The sequence below is a fragment of the Hyaena hyaena genome, unplaced genomic scaffold (assembly GCF_003009895.1).
Source record: "Hyaena hyaena isolate Hyena2069 unplaced genomic scaffold, ASM300989v1 scaffold_167, whole genome shotgun sequence".
Taxonomy (NCBI): Eukaryota; Metazoa; Chordata; class Mammalia; order Carnivora; family Hyaenidae; genus Hyaena; species Hyaena hyaena.
Window position 1 is genome coordinate 244,040 of NW_024080798.1, and position 27,010 is coordinate 271,049.

General features: G+C 44.8%; 1 protein-coding gene across 3 annotated transcripts in view; it reads right to left on the reverse strand.

Moving 5' to 3' along the window:
• PRICKLE2 (prickle planar cell polarity protein 2) overlaps positions 1-27,010 on the reverse strand; it is a 331,485-nt gene that overhangs the window by 77,974 nt on the left and 226,501 nt on the right. For all 3 annotated transcript variants that reach the window (XM_039240077.1, XM_039240076.1, XM_039240078.1), the window contains one exon: positions 13,315-13,498. In XM_039240077.1, the coding sequence (XP_039096008.1) occupies positions 13,315-13,498 (184 nt within the window). The remainder of the gene's footprint in view (positions 1-13,314; positions 13,499-27,010) is intronic.

Genomic DNA, 27,010 nt, shown 5'->3' on the forward strand with positions numbered 1-27,010 from the left:
TATAGGTTGGTGTCTTTTGATACCTTTAGGCAAATTACACAGAACACCTCCCAACTACAAATTAGAAAAAGCCCCCAATCTCTCGAGATACAGTCTTGTGACACAAGGTAAGGTGCCTTAGGCTAAACAAAATGCACTCTTCCTTTTGGGAGTCGTCAGAGCCTAGGTGAATATCAGCCTCCAAATACCACCTAGGCCAGGCGCCTCTGTGCAGTACACAAACTGTACAATTCTATGTGGCAGCCCTGATCTCCTCTCAGGCGAGAGCTTATGAATTCATCCATTTGGCTCAGGAAATGCAGGTTCAGAAATTGCCTGAATAATTAGCTTCTCTTAGCCAGAGCTGATCACGGAGTTTCAATCAGTTTTTCTAAGTGCCACAGCACAAACAACAACCACTGTTAGTGACTGAGGGCCAACTACATGTTAAGCACTTTCCCAGAGAATTTATGGAGACAATGGAATGAGCCAGAGTCTGGAATTGATTTTTCAGTGTCATCCATCTGGATGTTGATGAGTTCTGTCCCAAATCTCCTTTTTATTGTGCATAATTAATACTGAGCAAAGTCTTTCTGACAGTACTTGGCCCAAAGGCTCAGTTAATTCCTCAGGCAAACACGAAACCCTAGGAAGAACCACCATGGGGATGAGAAGGTGCCTGTCTTCCTTCCTGCTATGGAGCAAGTCTGTTTGTTCGTTCATTCATGTGTGCACTTGACTGAGTGTACATATTCATACTACACATATTCATAATATATAACTTGATAAAATTTGACACATACACATATATATGTATATGTATATTATATACATATACATACATATACAGCCACAAGACCATCAGCATGATCACGAGAAAGAGAAACAAACCCTAAAAGCCTTTCCTCCTTCCCGCTCTGCCCACCTCTCCTATCCCTAAGAAACCAATGATCTGCTACTGAATAAATTCTCTAGGGTTTTATATAAATGGAATCATAGAGTGTGTAACTTTTTGGTCTGACTTCCTTCACTGAGAATAAAGATTTTGGATTCATTCATGTTGCTGCATGTATCAAACGTCCCTTCCTTTTTATTGCAGAATAGTATTCTACTGTACAAATACAACACAATTTATCCATTCATCCATTAATGGACATATGGTTTCCAATTTTTGCCTCTTCAAAAGAAAGCTAAAAGAGGCCATTTTTAAAGCCCCATGCTTAAAGTATTGGCTCATTTAATCCTTACAACCATGCTATACTTACATAATGATATTCTTGTTTTTCAGATAATGAAAGGAAAGTTCATGAAAGTCAGTATCTGGGAGCAACACAGGTAGGATTTGAACACAGAGCTAGTGAGTATCAATGCTCACAGTCAGAAATACTATAAGCTGAGAGGAACAGGTACTGAAAACATGGAAGGCACGAGAGACCAATATAAAACCTGAAGTCTATGTGGGTCTTCCACAAAGAGGAATGTCTACATCCACCTGTGAATGAGTCCACGTCACACAAAGCAAAATCTCAAGACAGGGGCTGGGAAGCACCTGGAAAACAGCCACACTGGAATCACACCTGAACTAAGGGCTTACATGTAATGATTACTCAATAAATAACTGTCAAATGAGGGGCGCCTGGGTGGCTCAGTCGGTAAAGCATCTGACTTCGGCTCAGGTCATGATCTGGTGGTTCAGGGTTCGAGCCCCACATCAGGCTCTGTTCTGACAGCGTGGAGCCTGGTGCCTGTCTCAGATTCTGTGTCTCCCTCTCTCTCTGCCCCTTCCCTGCTCGCACTCTCTCTCTCTTTCTCTCAAAAATGAATAAACATTTAAAAAATTTTAAAAACAACTGTCAAATGAGTAAACGGGTGAATGCATGAATGTAGAGATGAACAGATGGACAGGTGGAGAAAGGTAGTTATCAGTTGACTTGATAGTAGATTCATCCAACCATCCTATGAAAACTACTGCAAATATCTCATGAGTCATAAGGCAGAGGTCATCTTGATAGTAAATCAACTGTCACACCAGCTCACAGGGTAGGCTACTCAGTCCGCAAAAACGGTGGGCAGCAGTGAACACAGGCAGGGAGTCCAAGTCCTAAGGCCCACTCACATTGAGGATCCTGGAATGCATTTAGTATAAAGGCTGTGGCCATCCATCCTGAAAGCTGGAAAATTCAATGGCAGCTATCGTTGCCTGTGTTTGCAAATGAGCCTTGGTTTCCCCAGGCATCACAGTCTGTACACAAGTCTTAACAAGGCCGTGCTGGTGGAGCCTGGCCATAATGCTGCTGATCTGATCCGGCAGAGGCCCTGAAGTCTGAACCTAGCTTCTAGTCTCATCTCTGACAGTTCCGTTGAAAACAAGTTCATTAACAGGCAGTTTTATAGAATACCGTGCATGGGCATATTTCCCATTGCCGTGTGATGATGTCACTGCATTTATGGAGCCAAGATCAACACAGCATTGTGGATGTGACTGGTTTCCTGAGAACTATGCAGGAGATCGCTTTGGGGCCTCACTCTGCCCCCCCTTCTCCACTCACCTCTCACACTGCACGGCAAGCACTGGGATGAGTGACAACGAAGGTGAACACACGAGAGGCCGCTTGGAAGAAATGTAATCCAATCCAGTTGGAGAGCTGTGCACCTTACCTCAGCCATGAAATCCCATTTTGAGCTCAGCATGTGCTGATGGAATAATGAAATGAAGATGATAGTGCAAATGGCTGGTGGGTCTAATGCTGGTGTGTGTGTGGGGTTTTTAGAGGGACCATTACACTGTGCGTTCTCTTCCCTTGAACCAGAACTGCCCGGTGGGCCTAGAGAGATGAACCACTTTGTCGTTCGTCTCTCCCTTCCCCCATATCTGCTGGCCTCCGTCCCTCTTGGTATAAATAGCTTCACACATTACAAAAGGACAAACTGCCAATAGCTGGTAGCGAATTGCAAAGCTGGGTGCTGGCACTGGGGACCCAGCCCAGGGGTGAGTCACGGCTGTAAAACTCATGGCTCTGCAACATCAGGGACCAGAGCATTTTCTGGGTCAACAGGCCAAGCAGAGGGCTGAGAGCAGGGCCAGGGAAAGGATTTTAAGAGCATCCTGAATTCTCCTTTAACATTAACAACCTTGTCTTCAGGCCACATTCAAGAGACGTCAGCCAGGGGCAAGATGCCAGAGACGTAAGGGGGTAGCTCTGGGGGCTTATCCCATTATTTTCCACAGGCAACTCTGCTGCAGTGTCTCGAAGACCCAAATAACAATCGTGACAAAGACATCAGGTACCATTCAAGGAAGGCCTGCTATGGGCCTGCAGTTCGACTCTTTAAAGAGAAATGCAGTCAGTCTTCACAGCTGCAGACTTGGGCAGGAGTCTCTTCATTTGATAAAACAAAACAAGTGAAGCTCCGTGCACTCAAGGTCACAGAGCCAAGATTTGTCTCCATATGTTTCGAACATTGGTTTTTTTGTCCATTACCCTTGAGCAGCAGTTCTCAAACTTTGGCACATATTAGAAACACCGGAAGTCCTTGTCCAAAAAGAATGCCGGGCCCACCTTCAGAGTTCTGGCTCAGCAGGTGTGGGACAGAGCCTGGGACTCTGTATTTTTAAGAAAGTTCCCAAGCGGTACCAATGCTGCTGGTATGGGACCCTTACTCTGAAAAGTCACTAGACAAGGCTGACAAAATGTGGATAACCTAACCATCATTCCAAGGAACAACTCAGCTTGGGGCACCTGTGTAGTTCAGTCTGTCAAGCATCGGACTCTAGATCTTGGCCAAGGTCATGATCTTAAGGTTTGTGAGATCCAGCTCTGCCCTGGGTTCCTCCTTGCTGAGCATGGAGCCTGCACGGGGTTCCTTCTCCCTTTTCCTCTGCCTCTCCCTGACTTGCTCTCTCTTTCTGTCTCTCAAAATAACTAAAAAACATTAAAAGTAATCATTAAAGCAACAACTCAGCTCAAATGTCATCTCCTCAAAGAGGCTTTCCTCGGCCACCCCATCTAAAGTAGCTTCTCTAAATCAGGGACCAGGAAACTACAGCCTTTGAGCGAAATCAGTCCCACTGACCATTTCTTTTAAATAAAGTTTTATTGTCACATGCCCATTCACCTACATACTGTCTATGACTGCTTTTCCACTACAGTATCATAGTTAGGTATTTGTGATGGAGATTATATGTCCTCCAAAGCCTAAAATAATTACGTATGGCTCTTCACAGAAAAAGTGTGTCCTCTCTGGCTCTCAATCATATCACCCATTTTTAGGGCTTCTCCAGTACACATCACTTTCTCAAAGTCTTGTTCATTCCATTGTTAATTTGTCTGCATCCTCTGCTATGATGTCAGCTCTGCAAGGGGAGGGACACTTGTTGGTTTGTGGCTGTCTCTCAGTGCCTGGAAAAGGCCTGGCATACAGTTGGAACTCCATAAACACCTATGGAATGAATATCACTGGTGAGTGTCCAGGTAGGTGATACTGCAGAGCTACATGACTGGAGGAAGTAGAGGGGATGTGGTTCTCACCACGCGGGCTGCGAGGCAGGATGAAAGAGTGAGAAGAGCCAGAGATAAACAGAAATTGTTGACGGGGGAAAGCTAGCCTTTGAAGTTTCCTGCTTCCTGCAGGGATGGGGAAACTGGAGGTGGAGAAGAGAGAAATCCCTTAGTCACCAGAGTCAACCTGAGATTAGAAGAAACTTCCCTCCCCTAAGAATGAAAGAGCCTTGTGTGACGCATGTGGCGTGCTCTTCCACCTGCCAAGTCGGCTTCCTTGGATCTGATATCCTGGGTGGGTCGCCAGAGAAGAAAGAGGGGCGGAGGGGGAAGAGCCCAAACAAGCACTGGAGTTGCAGAGACAGCTGGTGTGAATCCAGGCTCTGGCCCTTACTACCCATGGCAACCGAGCGGAGTTTCCAATCCACTCTGAGGGCCAAGGTGCTCTGTGGAAAAGGGAGGGCTTTCGTACAAGGAGTAAATGTGATGGTGTATGTAGGTAACATCTGTTGTACTGAACGTGTGATACGTATCAGACCTTATTCTAGGCCCCAAGTACTGGTGGTGAATAAGACAATGTACAATTCCCTCCACCAGTCTCACATTTGAAAAGGGAGGGCATGTGATAAAAGGGGTGGACATAAAGCTAGAGGGAGTATCTGAATGGGGCCTCTCTGTTGCCTTACCTCCACTTGCAGGCAGAAACATCAAGGTGATGGGTATGAGGACCCCTTCGACTTCCCGGGGCAACCAAGAGTGTGGGGTTTTCACATTCATGGATATCTTGGCATGTCATCGATGTCTTAGACACTGCATGGGCTCCATTTATTTCTCCCCAAACCATTCACAGCACCGCGCCCAAATTCTTTTTAAGTTTTTTAAAGTTTATTTGTTTGAGAGAGAGCATGAGAGAGCGCATGTGTATAATCACATGCGCAAGAGCAGGAGAAGGGCAGAGAGAGAAGGAGAGAGAATCTCAAGCAGGCTCTGCACTGTCCGTGCAGAGTCTGACGGGGGGCTCAGTCTCACTGTTGAGATCATGACTTGAGCCGAAATCAAGAGTCAGACGCTCAACAGACTGAGGCACCCAGGTGCTCCCTTTTTTTAAAATATATATTTTTTCAAGTTTATTTACTTACTGAGAGAGAGAGAGAGAGAGAGACAGCACATGTGCATGTGTGCATACAAGAAATGGGGGGGGGGGTGCAGCAGGGTGAGATGGGGTAGAGAGAAAGAGAAAAAGAATCCCAAGCAGGGATTAGTGCTATTCCTAATCAGTGCTATTAGCGCTGAGCCCGACTCAGGGCTGGATCTCAGGAACCGTGACCGTGACATCATGACCTGAGCCGAAACCAAGAGTCAGACCAGCCTAAATTCTTGATGCAAATACAAAGCTGGTACTGATTTCATTTCACTTCTGAGCTTCACATAAATGGATACTTCAGCTTCTTCAACAAGCCAGATCCTTGCACGGCTGGCTTCTTCATGTCATTCAGGAGCAGTCAGGCTGTCCCTGGGCCATCAGTCTAAATTAGCCAGTCCTCCCAAAACTCCAGTCCATGTCCATTATCGCAGAAGCTGCTGTATGTCCTTCATGGTTTAGATTCAATGAGACACAACGTGTAAAGCACCTCGCATGACAGCTGACACATGTAAGAGCCCACTAAATGTTTACATCACTATTATTAAGATGACTGTCCCTTTTTCAGTGATCTTGAACATCTTTTTGTTTCCTAATTTATGTCTCGAACACCCACCCCCTTACAACTCCAATCTAGCCAAAACCTTCATTATCTTCTTCATTGTTTTATCCTCAGTGCCTACCACAATGCTTGAAGTAGTAGATACACACGTGTGTGTGCTGAATAGGCAAATGAACGCATGAAGAAAGCCCAGGCGCTGTACCCTTTTCACAAAATACTCCAGCACACTCTCTGATTCTCTCCTTACCCTCTTGGGGGGAGCATGAGGGGAACTTCCACGAAGCCCACCCATCAGAGAGGGATGTTGAAGAGAATTGAAGTGGCCAGGAGAGGCCAGAGCCCTGAGTGATGCCTCCCTCTGACTCATTGATCCCCTGAGGAGCGGTTTGTAGAATATTCTCCTTTGTGGGGAGGCTCCCTTTGCCCTCCTGAGTGGCCTAGGGACCCACTCCTTCTAGGCCTAGTGACTATGATCTTGCAGGAGATTTCAGGCACCAAAGGAGGAGGGTGGTGGAGCTCATTTCTTCCACAGACAGCTCTGAAACCTGCTTGGGGCACGGGAGAATTCAGTCAGGTGGCTCCATCTTGGCCCCTGTCCAAGTCGCTCTGGCTTGGCAGAGCCAGAACTTCATGAGAAAGATGTCGCACCTTTACAACACTCACACAGCCGATAACGCGGGGAACAGAGAGGCCTCTGTCTTGGCAGAATTCAAAACGATGTGACTTAAAGCTTTGGAGAAGGCTGAGGGGGAATCCGCGACTCCCGTTAACCCTATGCTTCACGCACCTCCTCCACCCTCACCGCACCTTCCTCTGTCCTGGACAAGCCCATGTTCCTTTCCTCTTCCTGCCTGCTCAGTGTTACCACTGACAGTACAGCTTCACAGGAAGAGCAGTAAGGTATTTCGGCGAGCAACTTCTGTGCGCGTACGCTCCCTCACTGGGGGCCGGGACCAGCCTCTGTGGCCTGTACGTCTAAGTATCAGCTCCCAGGCTGGGTTTTTGGAGACTGACTCGGTCTCTGATGCTCAGCTGTGTGACCCTGGGCATCTTTCTAAATCTCTTTGGTGCTTTATTCACCTCTGAAACAGAGACAGGAATAGCAATGGCCCAGTAAGGCGTTTGTGAGAATTACACAGGATGATGCAAGTGAAGTTAAAGATGGTGGTGGGCACATAACCAGCGTTAATAATTTTCTCCACTGTCGTCATCATCACGAGGAAACCAATGCTCATGGAAAATGAGTACCTTCCTGCGGTCATGAAGGGATAGAGCAGTGGGCAGATTCTCCCGACTGCAGGGGTGAGGTTCTTCCCACTGGACCATGTGGTTTCCTCCTCCCCGCCCTGTGGCTCCCAAAGGGCTCCCCACATTTGGAGTGAGATACAAATGATTCCCTGTCAGACCCTTGGCTCCCCCCACCATGCTGCAGGCCTGGGACTTTTGAGCCAGCAGCTTTCACGCGGGAGATCTCACCCCCATCTCCTGTCCCCTGTAAGCTGAGAAAACCTTGAAGCAACCGAAATGGCTGGCGGAATCTGCTTAGAACCCATACCTTTGAGAGAAACACAGGAACAGGAAAAATTGATAGAGAATAATCCTGTATGTTAAAAAAAGCATGTTGGTGACCTCTGTCTTTTCCGTGTGATGCAATCCTGAACCTTCCTGCTTCTGCCGAGGATCCGGGTCACCTGCCTGTCTCCTAACAGATATCTGTTGGCTGGCAGCCCCGGGTCAGGCACTGTGCAAGGGGCTGGGGGATTCCTGAAGAGCCAACCAGACAAGATCCTCGCCCTCTTGGATCTTAGAGCAAAGTGGAGGAGGCAAATGCCAAGCAGATAATTACACATGTACTTAATTACATTTGAAAAAGTACGAATAAGGAAAGGTGCAGGGATTGCTATAAAGCATACAACTGGGGACCTAATGGAGTGGGTGTAGGACGGGGTCAGAGAAGCACCTTCAGGAAACACACTTAATCTGATACCTGATGGATGAGCAATGGTGACTAAATGAGAAGCCAAGCAAAGACTTTTATGTGCCTCCAAAAGAGATATTCCATGTTTCACAGGGCTCCAAACCAACTAGGTCACCCCCTTCTGTAGGCAGCAGTGAATGAGCTGCTTTGCCACATGGCGGCGGAGGACTATGAAAGCCCAACACTGGACAAAGACTCCTGGTAGCTTCATCTCTCCTGTGAGAATTCGATGTGTGGGCTGAGACTTCTGGACAAATGACTCAATCACTGCTCTCTATGTGCAAAGACACAGTTAAGGTCAAGGGAATATTACTAACACTTGGAAGCCAAGGATGGGGGACATTCATATTTGAGAACTGTCTACAGGTACTGAAGTATCCAAAACACGGATGAAGAGGAGTTCACTCAGGAGAAGCAATCTGATGGTGTCTTCATGCTCGCACGAGCAATGAGCAGAATTAACAGAAAAAACACATCCACACGGGCCCAGCGAAGACTCCACCCAGGGGACTTACCAGTTATACCTTTTCTGAAAGACAGTTTCTAACAGTCAGTCAAAAGCCTTAAAAACCTTTACATGTGACAATGCCACCTCTCAGAATTGTCCTTCAGAAGAGGAAGAGGCAAATGTGCAGGGTGGCTGGTTTCTGCCACTTTATCTAACACAGTGGGGAGCTGCCAAAAAGGCCCACTTCAAAAAGAAACTGTCAGCTCAGAGTGCTCAATGGCGGCCCTCTTGGCACTGGGGAGGGGTCGCTTCATCTTTGTGCAGAGCCCTCTGGGGATTTTCAGGATGCTTAGCATCCCAAGCTGCTACCCATGTTAATGCGAGTGGAGTTATTTTGACGATAACGACCCCCTTCTGCACATCCATTTCCAAAAGCTCCCCCTAGTGGTGGGTGGCACCACTCCACGCTGGGAACTCCCAGGAGTTCCAAACAACCCTTCCAAAAGGACAATCTGGATCTAGATGTACTGATACCGAAAAATGTTCATGGTAGATGACATGAAATAAAAGTCAGGGTAAGCGGACAGCGTCATCACATTTGTCCAAAACAAAACAGAAAGCACTCCTTCTACAGAGATACTTGCTGTATACAAAACAATAGTCCTTACTGGTGGAATGATGAAAGATTTTGGTCCACTTCCTTAGGTATCTCCTATTTTATTTTCTTTGTTTTTGTTTTTTTTTTTTTTTCAATGAGCCAGTTTGCCCTATGTAAAAGGAGAACTCGAGTTCTGTTTTGGAGAATAAAAGGTGGCCCATGCGCCCCTGCCTGGTCCTCAAACCACTCCAGTCCTTGTTTTGACTTGCTGAGGATAGCAGGCTCTGGAGAGCATTGGCCTCTGCCCAAGCACCCAGGTTCTCCACATTTTCACCCCGCCACACTCCTGACCCTGTTCCATGGAAGCAGCTATCCCACCGCAGCTAGAACACGGTAGGCACTCGAGGAAATGTTTGCTGATCTGGGTCAGCCTTTTCCGTCTTGACTGAGCCACAAGTTTGCTGACCGACCCTTTAGGCTTTAACATCACTTTCATCCAGTGGCTCTCAAATGGGGTGCCCAACCACATTTGAGTGAACCCCCAGGGTCACTGGGCATTGCAAGATGGGTTGGTCATCCCAAAGTCTTGGGGAGTGGGTGGTGTGTGCTTCTGGGATCTAGTGGGGAGAGGCCACGGAAGCTGCCAGTCATCCTACACTGAAAGGGACAGCCACAACAGCAAAGAATCATCCAGCCCCCAATTCCAATGATGCTCCAGTAGAGCAGCCCTGCTCACCATGGGCCTTCCTTACAGTGTCCTAAATATTTTCCCAATTCTTCCTGAAGTATCATCCACTATAAACACATCACCACAACATCTCTAGGAGACAGGGCACATGCGATTAATGGAGTATGAAGACAAACTGGAGCCTTAAAGGAGACTACAGATGGCCAATTGGGACAATTTAGGTGCCAGAGGGCTCTCTGGATGACAAGACACACCTTGTTTGAAGCAAACAGAGGGGGAGGGATATGAGCAGCCTCGCGGATTAAAAACCATTAAAAGTCACAACATAAATGCCCTTCCTTTCTGGCATCAACTATTTTATTTATCATTTTTCACACTACTTTAAGAAGGTGGGGTTTTATAGTGAGGAGATTTTTTTTTTAAGTTTTTAAAAAAAGTTTTATTTATTTATTTCTGAGAGAGAGAGAGAGAGAGAATGTGAGCAAGCAGCATTGGGGAGGGGTAGAGGGAGAGAGAGAATCCTAAGCAGGCTTCACACTCAGTTCAGAGCCTGATATGGGGCTTGATCCCACAACCCTGGGATCACAACCTGAGCGGATATCAAGAGGTGGACACAAGCTGACTCAGCTGCCCAGGTGCCTCTCAGATAGTAGATTTTTAAGAAATTAGATGCTCATATTCAAAAACACCTCGGTGGATAGGAAGTGACTTCCATGTGCATTATATGTAATTGAAGGCATTTCTCAGAAGAAAGAGAATAATAAAGAGTATCACCTGAAGGTATACTACCAACCCCATGATCAGGGAGTAAAATGAAAGGTTCTCACAGAAATGAAAGCACATTACTCTCAACCTTAACTAGTCTTTAGTGTTTGCCTGCAGCGCAGAGCATTTAATGATCACTGTAACTTCTCCTGGTAGAAAAATGAATTTTCTCAAATCATAGACAACTAACATGGTATTAAACACCAGCATTTTCAGCAGAAGGCATTCAGGGTCTCAAGTTTTTCTAATCTTAGAATGTCTACACAGCTTTAAAAAAAACTTTAAATGTATAAATAGTTCCATAATTGATTTTAAAATATGTCACAATTTTATTTATTTTTGCGGGGGGGTGTGTGTGGGGAGAGGCAGATGGAGAAGGAGAAAGAATTCCAAGCAGGCTCCATGCTGTCAGCACAGAGGCCAACATGGGGTTTGATCCCACAACAATGAGATCACAATCTGAGCTGAAATCAAGAGTCAGATGTTTAACCAACTGAGCCACTCAGGTGCCTGAACGATATCATCATTTTAAAATTTGATGCCCATTTCTCTCATGCAACATGATCTCTTCAAACATCTTTAAATACGGACTCATATTTTATTAGACAAATACATAGTCAATCAAACAGGGCTGAGGAGATAATCTCTCTCTCTGGAGAACAAACACCCTTCCTAACCTTCTGCATCATGTAGGTTTGAGCAAGTTCAGGGAATAGAGAAAACCATCCAAGGAACAGTGGCATTATCTAAGAGATGGGAATATCCTTTCATTGGACATAATTCAACCCATGTGTTGAACAGCACTAATTGTCTTCCTTCAAAACAAATCAAAGAAAGTGGTTTTATGTTTCTCCAAAACGTTCATTTTGGATGAGTCAAGCGGCCTCCAAAAATACTGTAAGAACTCACTTTCAGAATTGGTGAACTGAACCAAGACCCCGGCTTCCGCAATGACCTGTTTTCTTGGGCCTACAGAAAATTTTCTCCACATCTGAAAATGACAGAATGATGTTTTCATGGTCTTAGAGAAGAGTCTACCTAAGCAGGGAACCCAAAATAGCTTAACTTCAGAATTTCAGGGCCCAATTTTGCAGAAAGCAATGTGAACAAAAGAAAGCTGGGCCTCCGAGAAGTTGCTGGAAATGAGGTTAGCAAGAAAATGAAACAAGCTCACAGACGTATCTAGGTGTGAAAATTCACTGCTCAAATACTGGCAGCAGGGTGGTGATGTCAAACAAAGATATTCAGTCACCCGTCACTTCATTTGAGTTTTCGGACAAACTCAATCAAATACTCTCATTTTGCTGAGGCGAACTCTTAAATAACACAATCTTCACTGAAGCAGAAGAAAATAAAGATAAAACCTTAAGCTGTAAACTGAGAGAAAATGGTCTTACTTCTTCCTGATAATATCTCAGCACAGAACTCCCTTAAATTCTCATTGGAGATCATTTTCTGTGAAGGCTGCTGTTCTAAAACATTTTCTCCATAGTAAGAATTAGGCCAGGGATCACAAAAACAAAGGGTCTGCAAGGCTTAGGAAGGTAATGTCAAAGGCTGAAATGGACTGGGTGATCCGGAGTGATCCAACCGTCTAAAGAATGGCCGGCACCAATCTTCTTAGGGATGGAATGTCAGGCCCTCAAATTTTTTTAAGACACAAATATGAACTTTTACATTCAAATTCCTCATTTTTAAGGATTAGTCACTAATTCAAAATTTTATATAAGATTTTGCTGACTGACCCCATCCCGCCAGTGTGCTCGGTTTCGGGTGCCGATCTGTGACCTCAGATATCAGAAGAAAAAGAGAAATGTCTCATCAAAGAGATGTTATCTGTGTCTTACTCTTGAGTCATTCGGGAATTCTTGGGTCTTTCTTAATCATAAAGAACTTTTTCTAGAAGCATTAACGCACAGAAATTTCCTGACTACACTTTCAGGGTCTTTTAAGCTTTAAACCATTCTGTCAGAAACAGGGAAGATAACTGGAGAAAGAATTTTCTGTGTCAGAGGGAAAATTAGGGGTGCACATTGCAGAGATCATGAAAGTATCCAGCTAAAAGAAGAGGCTTCTAAACAAACATGAGGTTGGTTGGTGGAAGAGAAAATTCCAACTACCGAAATGCAAAGCAGGGCTGTATATCGCTGAGAAAAACACAGTGAAACAGAAAGAAACCGAGTTCATCTAATCAAGCCAATAATATTTACAGCCTGTAGGTAGTGCCAAATATTTCAGGAAATGCCAATGTCTTTCTCTGTAAAGCAAGGCTGAATGTAGTATTTAAACAGAGCATATATCACTGGGAAGAATAAGGCAAGTCCAAGTCCCTATTTCTTCTCTCTCATTTAACAAAGAATCTTAAAGATTCATGGCCAATGTAGAACTCCCTTCCACCCTTCAGAAATCAAGTTTCTTTCTCTAATGTTTCAACACCAATGTTTTTGAGAAGTTTCTAGTCACTCTTCCGTTGACAGCAATAATGGAATTAACAGTGGCCTACGCAGGACTCACTTCCCACTGGGGCCCCAGACGTCATCAGCCCAGGTAACCGCAACCGCTTCTCTGAATCAGCAAAGTTAGCTCTTCCTTCTGAACTGGAATGAGGAAGGCCGGGCAGCCCCAACCACAAGTGCCCTCCCATCAAGAATGGTACCTGTTCAGGCTTCAGCCCTGGCGGGATCCATGCGTATTCCTCCAAGGCGCAGCCTGAGTCGTCGTCTGAGGTCGAGTTCCTCTGGAAGTCAAACATGAGTTTGCTGACAGTCTTCTCCATCTCCAGGGGCATCACTGTCACCATGTGCTCCTCCTGAGGACACTTGCAGTGTAAGCAGATCTTCCTGCAAGCAGCGAAGGCGGGAGGTGAGAAGGAAGGCAAAAGAAACCATTTTCAACAGGCTGCCAGTCACCAGCCCTTGGATCCCAAACCATAAACACATTCCTTGGCAACTGGCTCTTGGCAAGAGCATCTAAAGCGGCGTTCCACAGCATGCCTGTCTTTGGAGAAGGTGTGGCAGTGCCCATGTGGAAACATCATCAAAGGTCAGAGGCCGCCACAGAAGCAGGATGACGATGTTCAAACTTGGACTTCAACCCTTTCTTCTAAACCAACATCCCCAAAGCAATGTCAAAATATCTTTGACTCAAAAGAGCACTGGACATGGACCACAACTGTAACCTTTAAAAAAAATTTTTTTTTTATGTTTTATTTATTTTAGAGAGAGAGAGAGACAGCATGAGCAGGGGAGGGTCAGAGAGAGAGGGAGATACAGAATCTGAAACCGGCTCTAGGCTCTGAGCTAGCTGTCAGCACAGAGCCCGACACAGGGCTCGAACCCACGAACTGCGAGATCATGACCTGAGCCAAAGTCAGACGTTTAACCGACTGAGCCACCCAGGCGCCCCTCGACTGTAACCTTCTTGACTGTAGTAGTAGTTAAATAGACATAACACATATGCTGACCAGAAATATTACCTGTGTTTTTAACAAATACTGACAATGCACCATTTTTATAAAAGCTTCCTAGAAGCTTGGAAGATGGAAGTGGTTATAAAAGGAATGGCAGGTGAGATTTTCTCGAAGAAAAAGAGCAAAAATATGTTTTTCCCACTAAACAAACCTGGCTCTAAGATCCCATGGGAAAGACATTTTGACCTGTACTGAATATCCCCATGGGTTTGAAATTCTAATCAGAAACCCAAATCTCTATTATTTTGTAATATAACATATAAAGTATACAATAAAAGAGGATCATGCATGTGAATTATGGGAAAAGGTAGCAGCCAAAGATAAAACTCCCCAAAGTCAAACATTTCTCTTTTAAGGTTACCGTCTGTTCTCCTTTCCGTGGCCACAAAAATGATGAAGCAGGAAAAAGGTTGATATCAGCAACGCAAAAGCATTTCGAGCTTTCACCAATAAAAAAGAAGAAAAAAATGGGAGGAAGAAACTTTTAAGAAAATAAGCTGTTCTATGTGGTACTCAGATCTTTAGGATTAGTTTCAGTAACATTGTATCCGGGAAGGGAGAGAGCCCAGAATCCTAATCCCCACACAGGCCTAATTTTTTTTTTTGACAACAGCTTTGTTCAGATATAATTCCCATACCATAAAGTTCACCACTGTAAAGTGTACAAATCACTGGCTTTTAGTATTTTCATAGCTTTGTGAAACCATGGCCACTATTTAATATTAGAGCATTGTCATCATCCCAAAAGAAACCCACGGCACATTAGTAGTGAATTTCCACATTCCCTCCCCCCGCCCCCATCCCCAGACCCTGACAACCACTCATCTATTTTCTATCTCTATGACTTTGCCTTTCTGGAGATCTCACAGAAATGGAATTATGCAATATGCAGTCTTTTGAAAGAGGTTTCTTTTACACAGTATGAGGTTTTCAAGGTTAATTCACCTTGTAGCATGTGCCAATCCTCCCTTCCTTTTTACTGCATTATAATATTCCATAGTGTGGATAAATTACATTCTGTTCACTCATTTATCAGTTGAACATTTTGACGGTTTCCACTTTGTTTTTTTACTTTTGTGAATAACACTGCTCTAAATATTTAGATACAAGTATTTCTGTGTGAACATATGTTTTCAATTCTCTTGGGTATATATCCAAGAGGAGAATTACTAGGTGATAGGGTAACTGTATGTTTAACATTTTGAGGAACTGTCAAACTGTTTTTCAAAAATATCTGTACCATCTTACATTCCCACCATTAATGCATGGGTGTTTTATTTTCTCCACATCCTTGCCACACCTGCTATTATCTTTCCATTGTTGCCATCCCAGTGGGCGTCGACTGACATCTTATTGTGGTTTTGGTTTGTATTTTCTTAATAGCTAATGACACTGAGCATCTTTTTATGTGCTTAATATATATCTTCTTTGGAGAAATGTCTGTTCAAACTTTTAGCCCATTTTAAAAACTGTTCGTTTCTGTTTATTGTTGAATTATAAGCATTCTTTGTATATATTTCTGAATGCAAGTCCTTTATCAGAAATAGGATGTGGGTGGTCTTCACTTTCTTGATGATGCCCACTGGAGCACACATTTCTTATTATGATGAACTCTCATTTATTTCTTTTTCTGATGTTGCTTGTGCTTTTGGTATCATACCTGAGAAACCACTGTCTGACTCTAAGTCATAAAGATTTACTCCTGTATTTTATCTAGGGATTTTATGGCTTTGGCTCTTATATTTGAGTCTATGACCCATTTGAGTTCATTTTTACGCATGGCATGAGGTAGAAGTCCAACTTCATACTTGTGTGGCTACTCAAATGTCCCAGCACCATTTGTTAAGAAGTCTATTCTTTCTCCATTGGATTGTCTTGTCAAAAATCAATTGGTCATAAATAGAAGGGTTTATTTCTGGACTTCCAATTTTATTTCACTGACCTACGTACTTTATGCCACTATTACTCTGTCATGATTACTGTAGTATTGCAGTAGATTTTCAAATTGTGAATGTCAGTCCTCCAACGTTGTCCTTCTTTTAGAAAATTGTGTTGGTTCTCCTGGGTCCCTGGCATTTGCATCACGAAATACGAATTTTAGGATGAGTCTGCCATTTTGTGAAAAAAAAAAAATCTAGCTGATATTTCGACAGAGGTAGCAATGAATCAAGTGATCAATTTGGAGAATATTGCTATCCTAACAATATTAGATCTAATCCATCAACAAAATATGTCTTTCCATTTATTTCAGTTTAAGTTTTTTCAATGCTATTTTGTGTTTTTTAGTTACAAGTCCTGCACAATTTTTGTTGAGTTTATTCCTAAGTATTTTACTCTTTTTGATGCTATTGTAAATGGAACTGTTTGCTTACTTTCATTTTCAGATTGTTAGTGGATACAAACACCAATGGTACTTGCCAACTGATCTTGCACCATACAATCTTGTGGAACTCGTTTTTTTAGTTTTAAGAGCATGGTGTGTGTGTGCGCATATGTGTATTTCTTAGGATTTCCTACATACAAGGTCATGTCTTTTGCAAAGGGAGACAGTTTCATTCTTTCTTTTCCATTCTGATACATCTTCTATCTTTGTCTGGCCTTATTGCTCCGCCTAGGCTAGAACCTCCAGTACAATGGTCAACAGAAGTGGCCAGGTGCACACATCTTTGTCTTGTTCTTGATCTTAGGGAAAAGTAGCCTATCTTTCACCATCAAGTGTTACTTAGCTGTGGGGATTTTTTTGCAGATGCCGCTTATCAAGTTGAAGAAGATTCTTTCTATGCTAGTTTTTGGAGTGCTTTTTTTTTTTTTTTTTTTTAAATCACAAAGGGGTGTTGGGTTCTGTCAAATGCTTTTTTTCCATCTATTAAGATGATTGGTGGGGTTTTGCCCTCACTCTATTAATGTCTTCTGCACGAATTTTGACACCAAAATGTACTCAAGAAACAAAATCAGTTTAGTTCAGCCAAGTCAGGCTTGTCAGATTCCTCCACCTCCTGCTTTCCATCAGACTGAAAATACACACAGACAGAATGTACACTTGGATCTGGTTTGCATCTCGAAACTCAAAGAGGTTTCTTCCAAACCCTGGCTGCTGCTTTTAAAAATAGTCAGAGCCCATTTTAACAGTAACTCTTTAATTAACTGGCTACTGTAAAGAAGTCAAGGGTGTTAGGAAGTGGCCAGGGCTTTTTCCCTCCAAATATTTTTATATCAGTTAATGACTTAAGGAAAAAAAAATTAGTGTGCCTCAGCAAATTTAGGAAGCTCTTCAGTGACTAATGGTTTATACTAGAAAGCCATACTTTTAAAAACAAAATGTAGAGGAATTTTTTTACCAAATTCAGCCTCCAGAAGATTCATCAGAGCACCTCAGGCATTCAGCAGTGCCAGGAAGAGCATAGCATTTAATGTTTGATGGACACAATCGAATGAATGGAAGCCCCAGGAAAAGAAAAAAGACAAGAAGGAGACAAAATATGGCATTACGGAACCAGATCTGGAATGAATCTCACGGAGTAGAACTATGAAGAGAAGAGAGTGAGGGCAGATGGCTAAGAGTCTATTTGGTCAACAACTATCCAAGCCCCTACCATGTGCCAGGCACTGCTCTCACACTCAGGACACTTAACCAAGCCAGACAGCAATATCCGCCTTCCTTGGACCTGAGCAATCCATGTAACACATCATTTGATCAAAGAGCCTATTAAAGATGCCAAGTGCTATGGAATACAAGGAAGGTGAAGCAGGATGCAGGTGATCAGAACCAGGGAGGGTGCACAAAGTCAAAGAATGCACAGCATTTGGCTTACTTACACCTTACACCCGTGAATCCAGATTTGCACACCAGTCCTCCAACAAAGAAATGATCACCCCCCCCCCTTTCTAGAGAGGCAAAGAGAGGCCCAGGGAGGTCAGGCAACATGCTCAAAGTAAACATGTTGGTGGGCAGAACGGAGACTCAGAGTAGGATCTATTTGACCCCTGAACCCAAAACAATTAACAACAGAAGGCATGCCTGATTCCGAACACAGAATACCCTTGTGGCCTTGAGAAACAAACACAGTCAGAAAAATCAAAATCAAAGAGGAAGGAAAACAAAAATGGTAAACAGAAACCGTGAGGCCCTCATGAATTTTCCCCGCTAGCCGCCTGCCTTCTACTTCTCATTTATAATTAACAGGCACTCCTGTGGCAAGGAATTTTTATTTGCAAAGCATTTTCAGTCTTTGAGTGATGCCGTGACAGCCTCTGGAAAGACTAATTGAATAACCCCTGCTTACAAACAGGGAACCCAAGGCCCAGATGCTCACATAGGAGCAGAGGGTCAGAGATAGGCCAGGAAGATTTCTCTTGATCCTCATGTCTCTCTCCCCCTCTTGGCAAAACGTACACAGCAACACCCAACAGCTCTCCTTTCGACACCCTGATTAAAGCTTTTCAGGAGTGTGTGGGGGAAATAGCTGATTTGGCTTAAGAAAAAAAAAAAGACATTTATGAAAATAGAACCTGCTAGTATAGCAGGATTTCATTAAAAAAATAAAAAACCAACCACATAAAGCACGCATTGGTTTCATTCTGTCAGAGTTGACATTCTACCTGCACATAATTGGGTTTGTGAATGACAGGTTTCTAAGGAAGAAGGCAGGATCCCGAGAGCAGGGATCCCACATTCCCCTTCCTTCCCTCCCTCTGCCCAGCAATATCCCAGCAACCCCCTACCCCAGAGGTACAGCTATTAACGCATTCGCCTCCACCTTCAGATGCCATGATCTGCTCTTCCATGGAATACACAACACTGGTGGGCAGTGGAGGCTCTTTTTAACAATCTCAAGGTACTCTTGTCATCTGCATCCATGACCACACCATTTGAAGAGTCACTAATTTATGCTAATTAACTTACCTACCGTACTGTGGAAGGATTCGTTATAATGGACTGTGTGTCTGCGTGTATATGGGTGTGTGTGTGCGTGCGTGCCTGTTAGGGGGAGGTCTCATCTTGGAAATATTGACAGGTTATTTACCACACTGAACCCTGAACCACAACGTCTTGCTTTGGGTGAGAAGTGGTAAGATAAAGGCAAAAAGGGATCCTCCTTTAGAATGAGATTCTGACAAGTTCACGTCCTAAATGGCAGGATTCTAGATGTGGATGACACTGTAAACATCATTAAGTCCTTTTAAAAAAAAATGTTCTCTCTTTCCCCCTCTCCCTCCTTTTTTTTTTTTTTTTTTTTTAATGAAAGGAAAATGATTTCCATGGAAGAACTCTAATGTGAAAACAGAGCCAGAGCTGCCCAGGGTGATGTGAGGGAAGGAGGCAGCCCTTTCTCAAGCTCAACCTGCTTTCCACACTCCAGGCACGTTCATGGTCCTAAGATCCCAAGGGTTCCAATGACACGAGTTTGGAAACCAGCATACTTGCCTCGACAGCTCATGGTCATTCGCAACACTTAGCAAGATGTGAACGAAAGACTCAATATTTTAATAGATGAGGGAAAGACCAAAAAAGAAAAAAAAAAGTGGCTTTCAAAAGACAATTCCTAATCGTGAAACTCTGCCTCTAAATAACGATTCTACTCCTGGGAAATTGTAAATCTGGTGGCCAAGACATGATATGGTGATGCTTAGGGAGGGGTGGGGTAAGCCCGAGACTTGGAGTTGAGAGATGGAGAGACAGGGCCCAGGAAGTGCATTTCTGCTGGCAGCCCTGACGCACACCTGGAGGACACTCTTCTGTTGCTGGCTTCCCAGTTAGAAGGGAACAGTGAGGTCAAGGTGTGTGTTCTACCAACTTCTGGGATGGTCTCGGGAACCCCGGGCAATGTCCATTCTTAAAACTGTTCCAGGGAACCTATGCTGATCCCTCCCAGCCGCCATGTCCAGGACTCTGACATCACTAAGCCCACCTGTCACCCCCGGCTGGGTACCCAGGTGGACCTGTGAGTAAAAAGGTGCTGGAGAGGCACTGCCACCAGAGGGGTGTCTCAATGCTGGCCCCACCATCTGTCCTCCCGCCTTCCACCCCCGCTGTGGTATGGGCTTCCCAGATGGGTCCCAAGTCCATGGCCAGATCAGGTCCAGGCCACTTTTATGCAAAGGATCCAAGGGCAGGCTGCTTAAAGGGCCACACAGCCCCAGCACACGGTAAGTGACTGATGAGGAACATGCAACACGGGACACGTGGTAACGTGGCAATGCCTCAGGCAGCCGAGATCAGGTGTGGGAAAATACACTTTTGTTCAAGACCAAAGGGATCAAATAACCCAAAGTCTTCCCGCTTCCTACTACGTAATGAACGCGTCCTCGGTGCTCTCCCAAGACTCTAGCTCATTGAAGACAAAACAATTAACTCTTTTATTCTTAATAAGAAGAAAAGGGGAACTCTTTTTCTCCACATTATAAAGTCACTGCTTTCCTATCCTTAAGAAGAAAAAAAAGTAACACACAGCTGATGTAGAAAAGAATCAGGAATTGCAGATAAGCAAGAAGAAAAATATTTCAAAACACTCACAATCCCAGGGATAATCACTGTTAAACAGAAACAGCTGTTGGTCCTCTTTTTCTTTCATGTGAAGAGACTGAAGACCAGATTTCATTCTCTGTGTCCGCCATCGGCAAGTACCAAGAGACAAGACTGGCCTGGAATGACAAGGCATGAGCCAGAACACCCACACACGTACACACAATCCTCTCGGCAAAGAGAAGAGCATTATTCAATCCAGATAAGTGGGTTTGTTCTGAGCCAGTGCCCTGTAACAGGATTAGAGAACTTATTTATGTAGCATGGAAGATGCCAGCAGTGTGGGAACTGCACATATATTTATGGGCATCACAGAGTTAAGTGAGGTCCGTCAGATAAAAAACATCTGAAAACCAGATTTCAACAGCTATCGACTTTCAATTTTCTGTGCAAGTGGGGAGAGATGGGGCATGGATAATTTAAAACCACTAAGCCTTGGCTCTGAATTGAGTCTTTGTACAGCAGTCACATACTCTCAAGGCTGCGGCAAGTTCCATCGCTTAAAATCACCTGGACGATCCACCCTGAGCAGTACGGGCTCAGGAGGAACCGGGCTGGATCTCGACTTTCTCAGTCTGCCCTGTTGCCCAATTTCTTTAAGTTTCCAATGACAGCATCAGCTTTTCACAGGCATGCAAAGCACCAGCCTGACATGAGGTGAATGCTATTCTCAGTTCTCTGCCCTGTGGGGACACCCACCCTGGGTGTTGCTAGGCGGTAACTGAGGATGTTAGGAGAAGAGAGTCTTTATCTCCCCCAGGTCGACCGGTAAAGGCACAGCAGGTATCAGCACAAAAGGCATTGCCGTGGCGTGTTTCAAGGAAGCCAGCAAGAACCGGAAGTGGCGTCTGCCTGCACGAAGGTACGGTTGAGATAATCGTGTTGTGAACAAAGCAGAGTTGTCAAAACTGAGCTGCGACACAGAATGCCAACTGCTGCACACGATTATATAATCTACACATGAGGCTTCTGTCCCCACCTTCTCCATCCTTCATGAAACACACGTGGGGGGTCAGAATGGCAGAAATGAAGGCATTTGAAGAGAGGATGTTCCAGTAGGTAAAACTACCCGCCAAGGACAGTTCTGACCACCAGGGGCTGGGCTCCCCCCTCTCCACTCTAACATGTGCTTTGCAACCAGAGGATGCCAGGTAAAGGTTGAACACGGTGGCTCTGTTTCTACCACTTGCATCATTTCTCACATTTATGGAGGGTGTATAATATTCATATTATTTAAAAAAAATTTTAACGTTTATTTTTGAGAGAGAGCACACACATGTGCATGAGGGCAAAGGAGGGGCAGAGAGAGAGGGAGAGAGACTCTCAGCACTGTCAGCACAGAGCCCAATGTGGGGCTCGAACCCCCGAACTGTGAGATCATGACCTGAGCCGAAGTTGGTCCCTCAACCAACGGAGCCACCGAGGCGCCTCTCCTATCAGTTGTGTATAGTTTATCTCATTTACTCATTCTCGGCAATTCTGTCGAGTTAGCATTTTAATCCACTGCACAGACAGAAAAATCAAGGCTGTACACTCCTACATGACTTCACTGAGGTTGGACAGATTAGAACTTAAGTCATCTGACTCCAAGAAGAGTGATCTTTCTATTACCTTGTTGTATGCAGAGTGGCCAAATCTTCCTTCTTTTCCTCCACGCACCCTGTCATCCATCTGTCCATTCATTCATCCGTGTCAGTCTGTCCATCCAGCTGCCCCACCATCCAAGCAGACAGTATCCAGATGGGCCCTGCTGTATGCAGGGCACAGTACTGAGATGCCAAACCCAGAGTGGCGATGAAGACATACAACTGCTTTAACCTCATGGAGCTTAGAGTCCAGAGAGGCAGACGGACAAGAGGCAGGTCAACAGATAGGCAAACTATGGGGCACCTGGGTGGCTCAGTCGGTTAAGCATCCAGCTTCGGCTCAGGTCATGATCTCACAGTTCACGGGTTCGAGCCCGGCATCGGGCTCTGTGCTGACAGCCAGCTCAGAGCCTGGAGCCTGTTTTGGATTCTGTGTCTCCCTCTCTCTCTGACCCTCCCCTGCTCACACTGTCTCTCTCTCTCTCAATCTCTCTCAGAAATAAATAAAACATTTAAAAAAAATTTTTTTTAAACCAGATAGGCAAACCTGCCATTTATAGACTGTATCAGTGTCATGATGGAAACAAACAGGGACATGAGAAGGAGAGGGGCTGAGGATGGGTCAGGATGGGCCTCCCTGATCGACTGACATCGGAGCGGGTGCTCAGAAGACGAAATCTGGGGAAACTCTGAGAGAACCCATGGGGAGGGCTCTGCAGGCAGAGAAAAGCACACAGGAAGGCCGGAAGGAGAGTGAGGCCATCTCAGGGGGTGGTATGTGGCCTCCCCTCCCCCATTACCGTCTGCCTCTAAGACAGTGACCAAATTGGATGAGCAACAGCCTGTCCCAAAGCTCAAGCACAGATGTGAAATTCAGGGGATGGCGCCATTAAGTGGGTGCAGTAAAGTTCCTCTGACCCCCTCATTCCCTTCCCCTTGAAATTCCTAGGTCTTCCTATCTCCATACCCAGACGTCGCTGGCATATCCTGACTGGCAGCCTGACTGGCTCCTTAACTCTGTCCCCGGAGCCACAATACTCTGCTTTCTCCTTTTACTGGCACTCAGTGTGAACGAAGGACCCGGCCACGAACCCTGACGCTTGCCATGTCTGGAAGTGAGATTTCTATCTCTGTGAGAAAGGAAAAATGGCTTCCTAACAAACACAGAAGCTGAGGGGCGAGACTGTGACAGGGCCAGCTGGGCACGAGGCTGGTGTGCGCTCAGAGCCAAGCCCACGCCGCCTGGCTCCCTCCAGCTCCCTGCCCTCTGCCCGGGCTCCAGCGGCTCCGGCCATCTGCACCAAGACGGGCTTCTCTCTCCCCGGCGCTGCCAGACTCGGGAGAGGATAATTTTCAGTGGCAGCTACTTCTTCTGGTAATAGGTCAATACATATTTCCATGGTCAAATATGCAGAGCCCTCTACTCTGAATTTATCTTGTCACTTCTGACACATTCCCTTTTACTGTTATTTTTTATTTTTAAAATTTTTTTAATGTTTTATTTATTTTTGAGAGAGAGAGAGAGACATAGAGAAAGAACACACATGGGGGAGGGGCCGAGAAAGAGGAGACAAAGAATCTGAAGCAGGCTCCAGGCTCCGAGCTGTTGGCACGGAGTCCAACATGGAGCTTGAACTCATGAACTGTGACTTCATGATATGGGCCAAAGTCAGACGCTTAACTGACTGAGCCACCCAGGCGCCCATGACACATTCCTTTTTAAAAATAAGCCCCTTCAGGGGCGCCTGAGTGGCTCAGTTGGTTAAGCATCCAACTTCGGCTCAAATTATGATCTCGCAGTTCAGGAGTTCGAGCCCCACATCGAGCTCTGTACTGACAGCTCAGAGCCTGGAGGCTGCTTCAGATTCTGTTTCCCTCTCTCTCTGCCCCTCCCCTGCTCATGCTCTATCTCTCTCCCAAAAAATAAGTAAACATTAAAAAAAATAAGCCCCTTGGATGGCCTTAGAAAAACTTATCGTGAACCTCTCTTACCCTGCTTTGGTTTAGGGGTATGATGTCTCAGTAAGGGAGGGACAACATCTTAGATCGGCTTTCCCCAGAATCAGATTCTCAGGAAGCATCCGAGCATAAAGAACTGCAGAGAGATGATCCCCAGAAAAGTCCTAACAGGGAAATGGAAAAGGGAATCGGTGAAGGGAAACATGCCAAAGTGAGGTGAGGTCACGAGCAGCTGCAGCTCTGGATAAGTGTGACTCATTTTGGCAGAGGAGCTACGGAAGATGGATTCAAGCCTTCCTGGGAAATGTTCTATGGGAGAGTCAAAGAGGCAGAGGTGCTTATCCATCAATTACCAACAGTCACTGGGTAAGGACCCCTCCTGGGGTCCAGGGGCTTAACCACGGGCCAGAAAGGGAGGCTGCAGTTTTTACTCTACAGCAAGAACCATGGGTCACAGGAAACTGAGCTGGTGAGTGCCAAGGGGGGGGAAGAGGACGCCAAAAATGTCTGCTGCAGGCAGCTTCATTGATTCAGCAATAATTCACTGAACATCTACATACTATACATCCTGGTAGATGTTGTGAGGGATTAAAGCAACCAAACAAAACCACAAACCCTGACAAGATTCCCTGTTTGGGACACAAAGTTATACTTGCAAAGAGCGAAACCATACGTATCAAAGTGAAGAGCTCTTCGTGGGGATACTGAGGAGAAGGTTCTTGTTTCCCGGACATACATGCTGAAATATGACGATGTAAAGGATAACATCTATAATTTATTTTCACACCGTTAAGCAAAAAAAATTACTAATATATATGCACCTGCTAGGGGGAGAGAGGAAAAGTAGCAAATGTGGCAAAATGTTAACAGAGACATCTGGAAGAATGTATGGAAGTTCACAGTACTATCTTTTAACAACTATGCAGCACTGCAGTTTTTCAAAGTAATCAGTTTTAAAACAAACTAACTAGAAAGTCAGGATCTGTGACTTTGCTGTAGGCCAGTTATTAACACAAAGCCTACCATGTACCAGGCGCTGTGCTATAGAAAGTTCCTAGTTACCAGGAAGTCAGGGAGGGCTTTCTTGAAGAAGCTGGACTTAAGGGTAGCCGAGTAGGAGGTTGCTAAGCAAAAAGGGAAGGAAGGAATATGCCCAACAAGTGAATAAAGGGCATGGAGGTGGGAGAGAACAAGGTGCCATCGAGGCATGGAAAAGAGTCAAAGATGGGCCAAGCAGCCAAAGAATTACACACACAATCCTTGGGAAGGATTGACTTCATTGTAAAACTGTTCCCTGGCCATTGAGAATCTGCCTACCAAACATACAGCTAGCTAATTCAGCATCATAATGAGTACACACAGTGAGCCCTCAGAGGAGAAGCGCTTGGCCACGGATGGTGTTTCCATGGCAACATTGCTACCTGCATCACTGCATCCCCAGGAAAGGCTATGGATATCTAGAGAAGCTCTGGTTTCCGTAGCCGCCTGTCAGACTCCCTACCCTGCTAAGAACAAAACTAAGGTAGACAGAAGAGTTACTCTTTCTGGAAAAATTCTTCAACTTCACTTTGTCCACATGCTAACGGCGATTTTACAACATGTATGTTTTGCTTCACTGGCCATTTAGGAGAGCAAGTTCCAAGAGTGATTCCTTTTCCGATGAGTCCTTCAGGAGAATCGTTTCTGGGCAAATCACTGCAAATGGAATTCTAACGCTCACCTCCAGACTTCATGGCAAGGATTGGAAGGCTCCACAAAATATGTTTTTGTGTGCCTTCCTCTTCCATGCTATCTGCCGATGTATTTGTTCCCTTTCTACCTCCCTTGTGGAAGAAGGTGGCTAAGCTCAGGAAGACAAGATCTGAGAATTAAATATTGCCTAAGTACTTAAAGGCAGTCTATCAGGCAATGGATTAAGATGTTAGAATTTGGAGGCCCAGTAACTTGGGTTCAAATCCTAACTCTGCCACTTCACTGACTTGCTGGTAGGATGAAATAATGAATACGTTCATTAGTGAAACTTGACTATATATGTGCCAGGAGATCATACCCTATGCAGTGCGGAGGGACTTAAAATAAAAGGAAGGAGTCATGATTCCTATTTTCTAGAAGTCAATCTAGACTCTACTCATGTATTCCACTTAGGACAGAAGAGAGATCAACAGAAAACGGGGAGCAAACAAGTCATATCTATAAGCCTTTTTTTTTTTTTTAATGTTTATTTTATTATTGAGAAAGAGAGACAGAGCGTGAGCAGGGGAGTGGCAGAGAGAGACACACACACACAGAATCTGAAGTAGGCTCCAGGCTGAGATGACAGCACAGAGCCCAACACGGGGCTCAAACCCACAAACTGTGAGATCATGACCTGAGCCAAAGTTGGATGCTTAACTGACTGAGCCACCCAGGAGCTCCCTATAAGTCTTTATTAAACATCTAGTATATACTTATGGGTGTGTTGGACTGAGCAAGGTAATTTCATTATGATCCTTGCCAAAGGATTACTTATCTTTAGCATGCTTTTAATATTTCAAGGTCACGCAAATGACCTTCTTTTCTTACTAAGATACACTGAGGTAGAATAGGTTACAGATTAAATTACTGACCCCAGGGACTAATCAATCACTTTAGAGCTTACCCGGCACATTTAAAAAAAAAAATTAATGTTTATTTATTTTTGAGACAGAGCATGAGCTGGGGAGGGGCAGAGAGAGAGGGAGATACAGAATCTGAAATAGGCTCCAGGCTCTGAGCTGGCTATCAGCACAGAGCACAATGTGGGGCTCAAACCCACGAACCGTGAGATCATGACCTG